Raw genomic sequence first — 17329 nt, 5'->3', positions numbered from 1 at the left:
ATAAATAATAAAGTGAACAAACAAACAAAAAGTGATTTGCCTCAGGGGCCTCACTGTGCTGCGGTCAGACGGTTTTAACCTCTTAACTCCCGCCTGAACCGAGAGGATCTTTTTCCTCACGTCATCACATTTTTTTTCCATCATTTATTTGTTGGGTATTCAACTCATTTTTGTCACATTTTGTCACATTTTTTTATAATTTTTTTAAAATCACATTTATGTCAGTTTTTGTAATTTTTTTGTCAAATTTTTGTATTTTTTTCTTACATTTTGTCTTTTTTTTTGTCAATTTTTTTGTCAATTTTTTATCAAATTTTTTTGTCACATTTTGTCAAATTTTTGTAATTTTTTGTCACATTTTGTAATTTTTTGGTCAATTTTTTTGTCCATTTTTTTGTAATTTTTTGTCAATGTTTTCTCACTTTTTTGTCAAATTTCCATCATTGTTTTCGTCTCAGTTCTGTCTCTATTTTCTCACCTTTTTTCCAGAAGCTTTTGGATTGGGGTAAAGCCAAACTGGAGAAAATGTGCTCGGTTCAGGTGGGAGTTAAGGGGTTAATGGAGGCTACTAGTTACCATAGACGTGCACTAGCCTAGCACTAGCTTAGCACTAGCCTAGCACTAGCCTAGCACCACAAAACTCTTCAAATATAAGGACCGCATGAATTAAAACACACATATATCTCCTCGTGCTGTCAGTCAATCACTTTTATTATAGCGCGTATAAAAACATCCACAGGCGACCGAAAGAGCCACAAAAACCTGCCGCAAAAGCAGCAAAAAAGAGACAAAAACATGACTAAAGAGCGAGGAAAACAACAGAAATGTGACAAGAACGCAGCTGTTTCTGTCGCTTGTTTTGCTGCTTTCATGATGGGTTTTTATAACTGGTTTTGTTGCTTTTTAGTTTTAGTCTCTTTTTTTGACATTTCTTTTCATTGCTTTTTGGTCACTTTGTAGCCACTTTTCTGCTGCTCTGTTGTGCCGTTTTTGTCACTTTTCCCATCATATTTTTGTCGTTTTTTCATCACGTTTCTGTCACTTTTTTGTCATATTTTTGTCATTTTTTGTCATTTTTTCGTCATATATTTTTTATTTTTTTGTCCTTTTTTCATTATATTTTTGTCACTTTTTTGTCATATTTTTGTCACTTTTTTGTCATATTTTTGTCATTTTTTCATATTTTTTTTTCATTTTTTCGTCATATTTTTGTCACTTTTTTGTCCTATTTTGTAATTTTATTGTCACTTCAACAACACGCTGAAAAAGCAGTAAAAAAGAGACAAAAACATGACTAAAAAGTGATGAAAACGCAACAGAAATGTGACAAGAACGCAGCTGTTTCTGTCGCTTGTTTTGCTGCTTTTATGATGGGTTTTTATAACTGGTTTTGTTGCTTTTTAGTTTTTAGTCTCTTTTTGGACATTTCTTTTCATTCACTTTGTAGCCACTTTTCTGCTGCTCTGTTGTGCCTTTTTTGTCACTTTTTCCATCATACTTTTGTCCTTTTTTCGTCATATTTTTGTCACTTTTTTGTCCTATTTTTGTCATTTTTCATCATATTTTTTCATTTTTTTTGTCCTTTTTTCGTCATATTTTTGTCACTTTATTGTCACTTCAACAACCTGCTGAAAAAGCAGTAAAAAAGAGACAAACATGACTAAAAGGTGATGAAAAGGCAACAAAAATGTGACAAGAACGCAGCTGTTTCTGTCGCTTGTTTTGCTGCTTTTATGATGGTTTTTTATAACTGGTTTTGTTGCTTTTTCATCATATTTTTGTCGTTTTTTCATCACGTGTTTGTCACTTTTTTGTCATATTTCTGTCACTTTTTTGTCATTTTTTCATTATATTTTTTTCATTTTTTGGTCCTTTTTTCATCATATTTTTGTCACTTTTTTTTTCCTATTTTTGTCATTTTTTCATCAGATATTTTTCAATTTTTTGTCCTTTTTTCGTCATATTTTTGTCACTTTATTGTCACTTCAACAACACGCTGGAAAAGCAGTAAAAAAGAGACAAAAACTTGACTAAAGAGCGATGAAAAGGCAACAGAAATGTGACAAGAACGCAGCTGTTTCTGTTGCTTGATTTGCTGCTTTTATGATGGGTTTTTGTTGCTTTTTCATCATATTTTTGTTGTTTTTTCATCACGTGTTTGTTTGTCACTTTTTTGTCATATTTCTGTCACTTTTTTGTCCTATTTTTGTTATTTGTTCATTATATTTTTTTCATTTTTTGGTCCTTTTTTCATCATATTTTTGTCACGTTTTTGTCCTATTTTTGTCATTTTTTCATCAGATATTTTTCATTTTTTGGTCCTTTTTTCGTCATATTTTTGTCACTTCAACAACATGCCGAAAAAAGCAGTAAAAAAGAGACTAAAACATGACTAAAGAGCGATGAAAACGCAACAGAAGCTTGTTTTGCTGCTTTCATGATGGGTTTCTATAACTGGTTTTGTCACTTTTTCATCACTTGTTTAGCCTCGTTTTATCCTCATTTACATCTTGTTTTGTGGTTATTTTCACACTTTTTCCTGGAGCTTTTAGATTTGGGTAAAGCTGGAGTTAACGTGTGGGGTGTGGGAGTAAAGCACACGGTCCAGTCTGTTCCTGAAGCCCCTCACTCTGGGACTCTCCTCCTCCTCCCCTCACTCTGGGACCAGGGCCCCCCAGGCCGGGGTCCGGGGCCCCTCCCCCCCTCCTTGTTTTCGCTCCTCTGAGCGCGCAGGCCACGCCCGCCTCGCACACATGGTCGTGTTGTTGTTTCTCGCTCTGTCCACGTGATCCTGACAGAGGAGAGCGGAGACAGAGGAGACTCAGACACAGACAGAGACGGGACGGACCGGGACGGACCCAGACGGGGACCCAGGACGGACCAGGACGGACCCAGGACGGACCAGGACGGACCCAGACGCGACCCAGGCGGACCCAGGCGGACCCAGGGGCCAGCAGAGCCATGGCCGAGGCCCGCGGTGAGTCCTGGAGCTTCTGAGGGGGTTCTTTATGTGGACAAAGGGAAGGTTCTGTCAGGGGAGAGGCAGATGTTTAACGTCTTTACTCCCGCCTTAACCATTTTCTCCAGTTCAGCTTCACCCAAATCTAAAGGTTTACAGCCGATAGGCCAGAGTAGCGCCTCATTTGAAAGCTAAGACTTGCAAAACTGATCTAAACTCATCTTTTTTCTTGCATTGCTGTCAAGTTTTAGTCTCTTTTTTGACATTTCTTTTCATTGCTTTTTGGTCACTTTGTAGCCACTTTTCTGCTGCTCTGTTGTGCCGTTTTTGTGACTGTTTCATCATGTTTTTGTCGCTTTTTTCATCACTTTTTTGTCCTTTTTTCTTCATATTTTTGTCACTTTTTTGTCATTTTTTTCGTCATATTTTTTTCATTTTTTTGTCCATTTTTCGTCATATTTTTGTCACTTTTTTGTCAATTTTTTGTCATATTTTTGTCACTTTTTTGTCATTTTTTTCGTCAAGTTTTTGTCACTTTTTTGTCCTTTTTTCTTCATATTTTTGTCACTTTTATGTCATTTTTTTCTCATTTTTTCATCCTATTTTTGTCACTTTTTTGTCATTTTTTGTAATTTTTTTCATCATATTTTCTTCATTTTTTTGTCGTTTTTTTCATCACTTTTTTGTCATTTTTTGTAATTTTTTTCATCATATTTTCTTCATTTTTTTGTCCATTTTTCATCACATTTTCATCACATTTTCGTCACTTTTTTGTCTTTTTTTTGTCGTATTTTTGTCATTTTTTGGTCATTTTTTCATCGTATTTTTGTCACTTTTCCATCACTTTTTCATCATATTTCTGTCTCTGTTTCGTCACATTTTGCCACTTTTTATTTGCATCGTCATCGTCATTTCCGTCTCACCTTTGTCTCTTTTTTGCCCCTTCCTTGACGAAGCTTTCACATTTGGGTAAAGCCGACCTGCAGTGAAGCTTCTGGGTTCAGGCCGGGGTCGATGTGGTTTCTGTGTTTGTGGGTCAGGAGGGCGTTTCCTGTCCCACACGGGCCGGTCCGGGCAGCTTGTGAAGGGTCAGGGCCTGTTAGATTTGGGTAAAGCTGACGTTCCCCTCGTGTGGAGCAGGAGGATCGAGTTTGGGAAACAGACAAACAGCGTCACGTGACCTCAGACGGTGGGAGCGCGGCGTGTCTCCACAGGACGCAGGAATGTGTCGCACAGGCCTCGCCGTTGTTCTGCCGCCTCTGCTCCCGTTCAGCCCCGCCCCCCCCCTGTTCAGCCCCGCCCCCCCCCCCCCCCCCGTCGCCGCGGAGACACAGACACGCAGGGTTGTGCAACATGTCCCGGAGTCATTTCTGAGAAAACCTGGATCACGTTTGGCCCCGAGCGTTTCTCACTGTTCTCTTCACCCCCACCTATACGTGCACAATCTCCAGTTCGGCTTTACCCAAATCAAAACAGCCATGAAAAAGTGCCATTGCATCCATTCCAAAGTAAAGTATCTGCATGTATATGATATATTGTACCTCCACCACTATGGAGCACTCATTTTCTTTTTAAATCTAAATCTAAAAGTTTACAGCCTCTAGGCCAGAGCAACGCCTCATTTGAAAGCTAAGACCTGCAAAACTGATCTAAACTCATCTTTTTCCTTGCGTTGCTGTCAAGTTTTAGTCTCTTTTTTGACATTTCTTTTCATTGCTTTTTGGTCACTTTGTAGCCACTTTTCTGCTGCTCTGTTGTGTTGTTTTTGTCACTTTTTCATCATGTTTTTGTCACTTTTTCATCATGTTTTTGTCACTTTTTTGTCATGTTTTTGTCACTTTTTTGTCATGTTTTTGTCACTTTTTTGTCATTTTTTCATCATATTTTTGTCACTTTTTTGTCATGTTTTTGTCACTTTTTTGTCATGTTTTTGTCACTTTTTTGTCGTTTTTTCATCATATTTTTGTCACTTTTTTGTCATGTTTTTGTCACTTTTTTGTCGTTTTTTCATCATATTTTTGTCACTTTTTTGTCATGTTTTTCTCACTTTTTTGTCGTTTTTTCATCATATTCTCATGTTTTTGTCATTTTTTCATCCTATTTTTGTCATTTTTTCATCCTATTTTTGTCATTTTTTCATCCTATTTTTGTCATTTTTTCATTGTATTTTTGTCATTTTTTCATCCTATTTTTGTCATTTTTTCATTGTATTTTTGTCATTTTTTCATCCTATTTTTGTCATTTTTTCATCCTATTTTTGTCATTTTTTCATCCTATTTTTGTCATTTTTTCATTGTATTTTTGTCATTTTTTCATAATTTTTTCATCAATTTTTCATCATATTTTTGTCTTATTTTTGTCTTATTTTTGTCACTTTTTTGTCATGTTTTTGTCACTTTTTTGTCGTTTTTTCATCATATTCTCATCATGTTTTTGTCATTTTTTCATTGTATTTTTGTCATTTTTTCATTGTATTTTTGTCATTTTTTCATCCTATTTTTGTCATTTTTTCATCCTAATTTTGTCATTTTTTCATTGTATTTTTGTCATTTTTTCATAATTTTTTCATCAATTTTTCATCATATTTTTGTCACTTTTTTGTCTTATTTTTGTCACTTTTTTTTCCTTTTTTCGTCATGAAAAAGTGCCATTGTATCCATTCCAAAGTAAAGTATCTGCATGTATATGATATATTGTACCTCCACCACTATGGAGCACTCTTTTTTGTGATAAATACAAGTATTTTCTGGAGGTATTTTTCAAACCCGGGAGACACGATGCTTCGAATCAGTAACTCCGCCCCCTCTCTCCGCACATACAACTTTTGCACCAGGGCTGGACTGGGACTGAAACACAGCCCTGGACTCTGGTCAGCCTGGTCCAAATTAACGTAAATGTGACACTTCCACAAATACATATGTGAACCTCTGACCCCCCGCCTTCACCCAGAGCATTTTCTCCAGTTCGGCTTTACCCAAATCTAAAAGCTTCTTGACTGGAGAGCAACACTGTAGCGCCTCATTTGAAAGATAAAATCTAGAAAAGGGACGGCAACTTTTTGTCACGTTGTCGCTGCATTTTTGTCATGTTTTTGTTGTTTTTTCACCACTTTTTTGTGGCTTTTTGACCTGTTTTCGTCACTTTTTCGTTGTGTTTTTGTGTCTTGTTTTTCGGGGGGGGGGGGTCAAGTTATTGCTGTTTTTTCATCGCTTTTTTCATCGCTTTGTCGTCACGTTTTCGTCACATCTTGTTGCGCTTTTGTCACTTTTTTATTGCTTTTCCAGCACATTCTTGTTCTTGGATGCTTTTCTTTTAAGCTTTTAGATTTGGGTAAAGCTCAGTTACGCCCGGGGGTAAGGGTAAGTTAAAGTGAGAGGCCAGACCAGTGGCCCGAGAGCCAGTGGCCCTTCTGTGCTCTTCCAGAATGGACATACGGCCAGTCCGCCCCTGCTCTGAACGCGCTTGTTGCCGTGTTGAGTCTGACTCTGAACGCGCTTGTTGCCGTGTTGAGTCTGACTCTGAACGCGCTTGTTGCCGTGTTGAGTCTGACTCTGAACGCGCTTGTTGCCGTGTTGAGTCTGACTCTGAACGCGCTTGTTGCCGTGTTGAGTCTGACTCTGAACGCGCTTGTTGCCGTGTTGAGTCTGACTCTGAACACGCTTGTTGCCGTGTTGAGTCTGACTCTGAACACGCTTGTTGCCGTGTTGAGTCTGACTCTGAACGCGCTTGTTGCCGTGTTGAGTCTGACTCTGAACACGCTTGTTGCCGTGTTGAGTCTGACTCTGAACACGCTTGTTGCCGTGTTGAGTCTGACTCTGAACACGCTTGTTGCCGTGTTGAGTCTGACTCTGAACACGCTTGTTGCCGTGTTGAGTCTGACTCTGAACGCGCTTGTTGCCGTGTTGAGTCTGACTCTGAACGCGCTTGTTGCCGTGTTGAGTCTGACTCTGAACACGCTTGTTGCCGTGTTGAGTCTGACTCTGAACGCGCTTGTTGCCGTGTTGGGTCTGACTCTGAACGCGCTTGTTGCCGTGTTGAGTCTGACTCTGAACACGCTTGTTGCCGTGTTGAGTCTGACTCTGAACACGCTTGTTGCCGTGTTGAGTCTGACTCTGAACGCGCTTGTTGCCGTGTTGAGTCTGACTCTGAACACGCTTGTTGCCGTGTTGAGTCTGACTCTGAACGCGCTTGTTGCCGTGTTGAGTCTGACTCTGAACACGCTTGTTGCCGTGTTGAGTCTGACTCTGAACGCGCTTGTTGCCGTGTTGAGTCTGACTCTGAACACGCTTGTTGCCGTGTTGAGTCTGACTCTGAACGCGCTTGTTGCCGTGTTGAGTCTGACTCTGAACGCGCTTGTTGCCGTGTTGAGTCTGACTCTGAACGCGCTTGTTGCCGTGTTGAGTCTGACTCTGAACACGCTTGTTGCCGTGTTGGGTCTGACTCTGAACACGCTCGTTGCCGTGTTGAGTCTGACTCTGAACGCGCTTGTTGCCGTGTTGAGTCTGACTCTGAACACGCTTGTTGCCGTGTTGGGTCTGACTCTGAACACGCTTGTTGCCGTGTTGGGTCTGACTCTGAACACGCTTGTTGCCGTGTTGAGTCTGACTCTGAACACGCTTGTTGCCGTGTTGAGTCTGACTCTGAACGCGCTTGTTGCCGTGTTGAGTCTGACTCTGAACACGCTTGTTGCCGTGTTGAGTCTGACTCTGAACACGCTTGTTGCCGTGTTGGGTCTGACTCTGAACACGCTTGTTGCCGTGTTGAGTCTGACTCTGAACACGCTTGTTGCCGTGTTGAGTCTGACTCTGAACGCGCTTGTTGCCGTGTTGAGTCTGACTCTGAACACGCTTGTTGCCGTGTTGGGTCTGACTCTGAACGCGCTTGTTGCCGTGTTGAGTCTGACTCTGAACGCGCTTGTTGCCGTGTTGAGTCTGACTCTGAACGCGCTTGTTGCCGTGTTGAGTCTGACTCTGAACGTGCTTGTTGCCGTGTTGAGTCTGACTCTGAACGCGCTTGTTGCCGTGTTGAGTCTGACTCTGAACGCGCTTGTTGCCGTGTTGAGTCTGACTCTGAACGCGCTTGTTGCCGTGTTGAGTCTGACTCTGAACGCGCTTGTTGCCGTGTTGAGTCTGACTCTGAACACGCTTGTTGCCGTGTTCCTCGCGCGGCTGTGAGGAGCTGACAGACGTGTCATTAACTGCATGCCTCACACATGAAGCACTTACACAACACGCTCAGACTCTGGTTTCGTGGAACTGGGTTGTTTTCGCAGGAGGAGAAGTTCAGGGAGGAGGAAACGTCCCTCGAGAAATAAACATCCAATAATGACACAGTCGTGAAATAAGACAGTTTGATGTGAGTGAGGATTTGACCTTTCAGTGACCCTGTGGCGTATGAGTGGTCAGCATGGCCTGAGGGACGCGGCTATTTTTGTCATTTTTTCATCATATTTTTGTCACTTTTTTGTAATTTTTTTCATCATTTTTTTTTTTTTGTTGTCCTTTTTTCATCATGTTTTTGTCACTTTATCTTCACTTTTTTGTAATTTTTTCATCATATTTTTGTAACTTTTTTGTATTTTTTTTCATCATATTTTTTTCATTTTTTTTTCATTTTTTCAACATATTTTTGTCATTTTTTTGTCACTTTATCGTCACTTTTTTGTCATTTTTTCATCATATTTTTTTCATTTTTTTGTCCTTTTTTCGTCATGTTTTTGTCACTTTATCGTCACTTTTTTGTCATTTTTTCATCATTTTTTTTTTCATTTTTTTGTCCTTTTTTCGTCATGTTTTTGTCACTTTATCGTCACTTTTTTTGTCAATTTTTCATCATTTTTTTTTCATTTTTTTTTCATTTTTTCATCATATTTTTGCCATTTTTTTGTCACTTTTTCATCATATTTTTTTCACTGTTTCGTCACATTTGTGCCACTTTCAGCATGGCCTGTGAGACGCTGCAGGACACAGTGTTTTTAGGGTTTCTGGAATGTTCTCACTTCTGTTTGATTTGTCTCCCGGATACTTTCCATCCGGAATCCTGAAACCCAGTCCTGGAGCGTCCCAGTGACCCGGGCCCAGTGACCCAGGCCCAGAGGCACCGGGTCACGGAAAAAACTTTACTGATCTTAAAAAGAGGAACATTCACTTTTTCAGAGAGTCTCATGTCGGTTAAACCTCTCAACTCCCACCTGAACATGTTTTCTCCAAATCTAAAAGCTTCTTCAAAACAGAGGCAAAAAACGAGAAGAAAATGAGGATGAAAACGCAACAAAAAAACGCTAAAAAGTGACCAAAAAAGCAACAAAAAATGACAAAAAACGAGCTGAAAAATGACAAAAATCCAGCAAAAACGTGACAAAAGAGCAGCAACACATAAGGGAAGTAAAAAGTGACGACAATGGCAAAGAGGAGAGAATGCATTTGGTTTTGGCGGGTGGTCAGAGGTTAATATCGGCCGATACTCCACATATCGGTATCGTTAGCTGGATCGGTGTCTCTGATTGTAATGATCGGTGTGTGTGACGTCCTTGCCTCTTGCCTCTCGCCTCTCGCCTCTGCAGTGTTCCCTGTGTGGCGGGGCATCTGGGCCAGGGGCGGCTCCGGCGGGAGGTGGAGCGAGGCGTGGGAGCGTTACCTGAGATGGGACTCGGCCTCGGCGGGACGAGGCGTGGGGCCCCTGTGGCTGATGCTGTGTCAGGGCGGCCGGGACAGACTGAGCCAGGTGTGTGAGCGCGGCCGCGGCGCCATCGGGCTGAACTCTCACCTCCTCACGCCCGGAGCGCCGCTGTACCACATCCACCAGGTCCCAAAGGTCAGAGGTCACGCCCTCCCCGCACGGGCCGTACCTCTCCTGGTCCTGAACTCCTCTGTGTGCAGGTGGTGCAGGAGGACGGGATCATGTCCGGGTACAGAGACCCGTGCAGCACCGCCCTGGACTGTGTCCTCAGCAGCTTTCAGATCCACAACGAGACCATCAACATCTGGACTCACTTTCTGCCCACGTGGTGAGTGCGCCAGGGTGCAGGGGCGTCGGTCTGGGGGGTAAAGGGCACTGAGTATCCAGGGCCCAGAGCAGGGGAGGGGCCTCAAAAACGCTGAAGAAAGCGTTCTGTGTTGTACTTTCTAAGTTTCCTCATAATTGATGCTGTAAGAACTGAACAGCCGGGTAAAATACAACGGTTTCTACACAGAATTTTGCACAAACAATAATGATGGATAAAATCTCAGGCCCTGACATCCCTTTAAACATGTGCCACATGCTTTTGCTTTTATTCAACACTCACCTGTTCTAACAGAGCTGAGAGGAAACTTTCTGTCATAAATGACACTTAAACATGAGGTGAGTCAGAGTCAGAGCTCCTTCTCTCCTCGTTTTAACCTCTACAGTTTCTCTTTCCTCATATTTATTATAATTGAGCCTTTGTAGTGAGCACGGACGGGAGTCGGAGGCGGAGTGTCAGAAGAGGAAGCTTCTTTTAATGACACAAAGCCTTATTTTTCATTTAACAACTGTTGAGCTGAATCTTCACTCCTTAAGTCTCTCACACACAAAACACCAGGAAATTCCCCTCTTTCTAAATTGTCCCCCCGGAACTCCTGGAACTTAACTTGGGTTCCCTGTGTGAATTATGTAAACCCTCTACTAAACCATCAGGCCGATACAGGGACAAAGCCACAGGTCGCTAACGCCGTTTTCACCTAATTAATGATGCTAATTAGCCGCGCACTTGGATTCACACATTATAAATGCGCAGCTTTGGAGTCGAGTCAGCCTGGTTCTAGTGAAAGGTGGAGCTCGAGCCGTTTAGCCTGTTCCAACGTAACTTTCTACAACAACAATTTACCGACAACACACTTAAAGGTAAAGGCTTCAGATATGGTGAGACTAAATCAGACTGAAGCCCTTGAGTTTTGTGTTCAGGCCTTTGGGCCACAGAGACATCATAGTATCATCATTTTTTTTTCTAATATCATTTTAATGCCTATTTTAGCACAAATATCCCATGTCCTGGTGCAGTCGTCCTGTTTAATGTGATGCTAATAATCATTATGCTCTGCCTAAAACCAGCCATTTCAACTGGCCCAATGAAAGTAGAATATTCCACCCTCATCTAAATATCTATGTCACCACAGGGTTAAAGGTTATTCCATTTCTGCAACTGAAGCCAAATCAGAGGCAATTACAAGTCAAACATTGATAAACAAACAATCAAACAAACAAACAAACAAACAAACAAACAAACAAACAAACAAACAACCATGACCTCAGTACCCATTGTATAGGATCTGCGTTTATGAAGCACTTTTTTGGCCGACCCATTTTTTCACTTATTTAAGTTTTATATAATAAAGTTCTAATAGAAAATAAATGAACTGCACTGTCAAAGCACTAAACACTGATATGTGGTCAAAGAACATAGAATATGAAATGTGAACAGCGCCCTCTGCAGGTGCCTGTGGTGCAGAGCATGTCCTGTATGTGATCAGAATCCCTGTGCTCCTGCAGGTACTTCGCGTGGCGCCTCGCTGCCCTCTGCTCCTCCCTGGACTTCGTGGTGGACTCGTACTCCTGGCCGCTGCTGGTCTACATGCTCCTCATCTGCATCTACCCCTTCACCTCCAGCTGTGCCCACACCTTCAGCGCCATGTCCACCGAGACCTACCACATCTGCTTCTTCTTCGACTACGGAGCGCTGAGCCTCTACAGCCTGGGTACGGCTCCCGGGGGGGGGCAGATGAACCTCGTGTAGGGAGGGTTTGGGTACGGCTCCCTGGGGGGGGACATGATCCTCGTGTAGGGGGGGTTTCTCTGGTTTGACCCCGTGTCTCGTTCCAGGCTGCGCCATCAGCTACGGCCACTATGTGATGCCCGAGTGTTGGGTCGACGGTTCACTGCAGCGATGCTTCGTCCCGGTGGCTCTGCTCAACTCTGTGTTCTGCACCAGCCTGTCCTGCTACTCCCGGTCAGACCCACAGGAGGCGCTCTCTACACCTCACTTTCTCCATTGCACTTTACATTTTTTCCTCAGTTTTTCCTATTACTACTTTTTTCCATTTTTTCCCCTCATTGTTTCCCCATTTTTCGCCCATTTTTTTTTCATTTTCCCCCATTATTTTGGGGAAACAAATCAAAATGTCCCTTTTTTTTTTTTACATTTTTCCCCCATTTTCTTGTTCTTTTTGTAATATATTTCCCAATTTTTAACACATTTTTCCCCCTAAATTATTTTTTTCATTATTTCCCATTTTTCCCCCGAAGTTTTTTCCAATTAATTTCCCAAATTTTCAACAATTGTTTACAAGTTTTTCAAATTTTTTTATTTTTCCCATTTTTTCCCCATTGTCTCCATATAGGCGCTCTCTACACCTCACTAGAGCTGTGCGATATTAACGCAAATTAAAATCTCAGCATAAATCAAGACTTTTTCCATTGCGACGATGAACTCTTTACACATTTTTCCTCAGTTTTTCCACATTTTTTTTTTTCATTTTTCCCCATTATTTTGGGTAAATAAATAAAAATGTCCCTTTTTTTCCCCTTACATTTCCCCCCCATTTTCTTGTTCTTTTTGTAATATATTTCCCAATTTTTAACACATTTTTCCTCCTAAATTATTTTTTTCATTATTTCCCATTTTTCCCCCGAAGTTTTTTCAATTAATTTCCCAAATTTTCAACAATTGTTTACAAGTTTTTTTTTGTTTGTTTTTTTTTTCCCCATTGCCTCCATTTATTTCCACTTTTTGAAATGTTTTACTTTTCTCTCATGTCTTCACACTGGAGATAAACATCATGTAGACGATATATACCACACCTCACCCACAGGAGGCGCTCTCTACACCTCACTAGGGCTGTGCAATATTAACACAAATTAAAATCTCAACATATATCAAGACTTTCTCCATTTTTCCTCAGTTTTTCCTATTATTATTTATTAAAATTGTTTCCCCATTTTTCCCAATTTTTCGCTCATTTCTTTTTTCATTTTCACCCATTATTTTGGGGAAACAAATAAAAATGTCCCAACATTTTCTTACATTTTTTTTCTCTATAACATATTTCCCAATTTTCAACACATTTTTCCTCCTAAATTATTTTTTTCATTATTTCCCATTTTTCCCTAAGTTTTTTCAATGAATTTCCCAAATTTTCAACAATTGTTTAAAAGTTTTTTCATTTTTTTAAAATATTTTTCCCATTTTTCCCCCATTGCCCCCCACTTTTCTCTCATTTCTTTACACTGGAGATAAACATCTTGTAGACAATATATACTATACCTCACCCACAGGGGGCGCTCTCTACACTTCTTTCTGTGCTTTCCCTATTTTTACTTTTCCCATTTTTATTCCTCATTGTTTCCCCATTTCTTTTTTCAATTTCCCCCATTATTTTGGAAAAAAAAAGTCCCAAAATTTGTTCTCAATTTTTTCTAATATTTTTCCCAATTTTTGTCCTTTTTTTCCCCCTAAATATATTTTTTCATTATTTCCTATTTTTCCCTTTCTTTTTTCAAGGAATTTCCCAAATTTGTAACAATTGTTTAACAGTTGAAAAAAAAAAAAAAAAAAATCCAGTTTTTTCCTCATTTCCCACATCTACTTCCACCTTTTTTTCTTACCTTCACTCTGGAGATAAATGCGACATTATACATTCCCATAATGATCTTGTAGGCGACATATACAGTACTCCACCTCACCCACAGGGGGCTCCACAGCTCCAGCCAAATGAAGCTGCTTGTGGAAAAGAGCAGGTTTGTGTGAACTGAACTCTCTGTTCCAGGTTTGAGGAGCTTCAAAGGCCTCAGAGGAGCAAAGTCCTGCGCACGGCGGCCTTCGTGGTGCCCTTCATCTTCGACAGTGCGCCTCTGGTGTACAGGGTGAGGGGTGTGTGTGTGTGTGTGTGTGTGTGTGTGTGTGTGTGTGTTTATTCTAAAGGCTCTGTGTTTGTGTAGGTGGCCCTGTGCCTCGGAGGAGACTGTTCTCACCCTCAGGCTCTGCCCAGTCACTGTTACCACCTGCTGTTCGCTCTGCTCACCTGCTTCCTCTTCACCTCACACCTGCCCGAGCGCCTCGCCCCCGGGCGCTTCGACTACTTCGGTAAGTCACACTCCCCACACTCACCACAGTCTCCTCACCACACTGCTCACACTCGCCTCACTCCTCACAGTCTCCTCCAGTTTGGCTTTACCCTAATCAAAAAGCTTCTTGGGAAAAAAGCACCAAAACAGCCACAAAAAATTAGAAGAAAACAAGGATGTAAACGCAGCAAAAAAGTGACAAAAATGTGACAAAAATTCAACAAAAATGTGACAAAAATTCAACAAAAATTCAACAAAAAATGACAAAAATTCAACAAAAATGTGACAAAAATTCAACAAAAATGTGACAAAAATTCAACAAAAAATGACAAAAATTCAACAAAAATTGACAAAAATTCAACAAAAATGTGACAAAAAATCAACAAAAATGTGACAAAAATTCAACAAAAAAGTGACAAAAATTCAACAAAAATGTGACAAAAATGTGACAAAAAATCAACAAAATGTGACAAAAATTCAACAAAAAAGTGACAAAAATTCAACAAAAATGTGACAAAAATTCAACAAAAAAGTGACAAAAATTCAACAAAAAAGTGACAAAAATTCAACAAAAATGTGACAAAAATTCAACAAAAATGTGACAAAAATTCAACAAAAATGTGACAAAAATTCAACAAAAAAAGTGACAAAAATTCAACAAAAATGTGACAAAAATTCAACAAAAATGTGACAAAAATTCAACAAAAAAAGTGACAAAAATTCAACAAAAATGTGACAAAAAAAGACAAAAATTCAACAAAAATGTGACAAAAAATGACAAAAAATCAACAAAAAATGACGAAAAAACTCAACAAAAATGTGACAAAAATTCAACAAAAAGTGACAAAAATTCAACAAAAAATGACAAAAATTCAACAAAAAGTGACAAAAACTCAACAAAAATTCAACAAAAATGTGACAAAAATTCAACAAAAAGTGACAAAAACTCAACACAAACTCAACTTCGGTTCAGGCGGGTGGTAAGAGGTTAAATGTGTTTTAGCATAACTTGTGTGAAATGTGTCACGTGACCTGTAGCCCCGCCCCCTCTGCCCTCAGGCCACAGTCACCAGCTGTTCCACGTGTGCGCGGTGGTGGGGACGCACTTCCAGATGGAGGGCGTGGTGCAGGACATGGTCTCCCGGCGCAGCTCCCTCACGGACCAGGGGGTGGCGCCCTCGTTCCTCTGGACCATCGGGGCGCTGCTGATCGGGCTGGTCCTCAACCTGCTCATCATCGGGGCCTTCAGCGCGCCGCTCCTGTGGAGGCGGGCGGGCGGCGGGCGGGCGGGCGGTCGGGCGCCCGGCGGGAAACAAGACTGAAGGGCGGGCTGAGCCTGAGCATCCGGGCGGCTGTCTGAGGACCAGAGCCAGTCCTAGTCCCAGAGCGAGTCCCAGAGTCAGTCCCAGAGTCAGAGTCAGTCCCAGAGTCAGTCCCAGAGTCAGTCCCAGAGTCAGAGTCAGTCCCAGAGTCAGAGTCAGTCCCAGAGCCAGTCCCAGAGTCAGTCCCAGAGCCAGTCCCACAGTCAGTCCCAGTCTCAGAGTCAGTCCCAGAGTCAGAGTCAGTCCCAGAGTCAGTCCCAGTCTCAGAGTCAGTCCCAGAGTCAGTCCCAGAGTCAGTCCCAGAGTCAGTCCCAGAGTCAGTCCCAGAGTCAGTCCCAGAGTTAGTCCCAGAGTCAGTCCCAGAGTCAGTCCCAGAGTCAGTCCCAGAGTCAGTCCCAGAGTCAGTCCCAGAGTCAGTCCCAGAGTCAGTCCCAGAGTCAGTCCCAGAGTCAGTCCCAGAGTCAGTCCCAGAGTCAGTCCCAGAGTTAGTCCCAGAGTCAGTCCCAGAGTCAGTCCCAGAGTCAGTCCCAGAGTTAGTCCCAGAGTCAGTCCCAGAGTTAGTCCCAGAGTCAGTCCCAGAGTCAGTCCCAGAGTCAGTCCCAGAGTCAGTCCCAGAGTCAGTCCCAGAGTCAGTCCTAGTCCCAGAGTCAGTCCCAGAGCCAGTCCCAGAGTCAGAGCCAGTCCCAGAGTCAGTCCCAGAGCCAGTCCCAGAGTCAGAGTCAGTCCCAGAGCCAGTCCCAGAGTCAGTCCCAGAGTTAGTCCCAGAGTCAGAGTCAGTCCCAGAGTCAGAGTCAGTCCCAGAGTCAGAGTCAGTCCCAGAGTCAGAGTCAGTCCCAGAGTCAGTCCCAGAGTCAGTCCCAGAGTCAGTCCTAGAGTCAGTCCTAGAGTCAGTCCCAGAGTCAGTCCCAGAGCCAGTCCCAGAGTCAGTCCCAGAGCCAGTCCCAGAGTCAGTCCCACAGTCAGTCCCAGAGTCAGTCCCAGAGTCAGTCCCAGAGTCAGTCCCAGAGTCAGTCCCAGAGTCAGTCCCAGAGTCAGTCCCAGAGTTAGTCCCAGAGTCAGTCCCAGAGCCAGTCCCAGAGTCAGTCCCACAGTCAGTCCCAGAGTCAGTCCCACAGTCAGTCCCAGAGTCAGTCCCAGAGTCAGTCCCAGAGTCAGTCCCAGAGTCAGTCCCAGAGTTAGTCCCAGAGTCAGTCCGATGACGACAGCGCCTGGTTCCGCTCTGAGCTCCCGGTCTGCAGTTAATATAAAAGTAATCCCAGAAATGCTAACCACAAACCCGGAGTTCCAGAATAACCTCACTGTGCCTCGACTTTACTGGACGTTTATTCATCGTAACACTGACCAGGTTTGTGAGGTTCTCGTGTTCTCCGGTTTGGGACCAGAAGAACCTCCTCAGCTCGCTTTGTCCACGCAGGATTAAAGTGACTTTTGTGCCATTTGGGGAGTGGAACCTATGACCAAAGGGCTCGATGCACAGGTGACTTCAGCGAGGGTTCTCTGGAGGCCACTGTTCTTCTCCGAGGAGGATTCACTCGGAAGTCGGGCTGGGGACCATTCTTTCCAGTGATTCTTGTTTTCAGATGCCAATACAAAAATATGTGTCGTTTAGAACCAGAAAACAGAAGAATTGTGTTAATTTATTCCATAAAAGACATTTCTGATCCGACACTGGGGTTTGATGGAACCCAGACCGACTCGGAGTCACGTGACCCTCGTGTGTCGAGCCTAAAGGAGGAACTCACTCCTGTGTGAAGATTCAGTTTACCCACAACGTTAGCTCTTACCTCAATGACCTCTGACGTGCTTCTGAAGAGTCACGAACCTGCTTCCTCTGCTCCTGGAGCCGCTCCTGGAGCCGCTCCTGGAGCCTCTCCTGGAGCCGCCCCTGGAGCCGCTCCTGGAGCCGCCCCTGGAGCCGCCCCTGGAGCCGCCCCTGGAGCCGCCCCTGGAGCCGCCCCTGGAGCCGCCC

General features: G+C 42.7%; 1 protein-coding gene across 1 annotated transcript; it reads left to right on the top strand.

The window, feature by feature from the left end:
• Positions 1–2885: 2885 nt before the first annotated feature.
• Positions 2886–15360, top strand: paqr6 (progestin and adipoQ receptor family member VI; the record flags this gene model as incomplete). Its single annotated transcript, XM_079569548.1, has 8 exons — positions 2886–2977; positions 9522–9772; positions 9838–9965; positions 11468–11673; positions 11798–11924; positions 13741–13837; positions 13913–14057; positions 15098–15360. The coding sequence occupies exons 1-8, from the start codon at positions 2962–2964 to the stop codon at positions 15358–15360; spliced, it is 1233 nt and encodes a 410-aa protein (XP_079425674.1). The 5' UTR covers positions 2886–2961.
• Positions 15361–17329: the final 1969 nt, after the last annotated feature.

The sequence above is a fragment of the Gobius niger genome, assembly GCF_951799975.1.
Source record: "Gobius niger genome assembly, chromosome: 13".
Taxonomy (NCBI): domain Eukaryota; kingdom Metazoa; phylum Chordata; class Actinopteri; order Gobiiformes; family Gobiidae; genus Gobius; species Gobius niger.
This window is presented reverse-complemented; position numbering and strand designations above follow the sequence as displayed.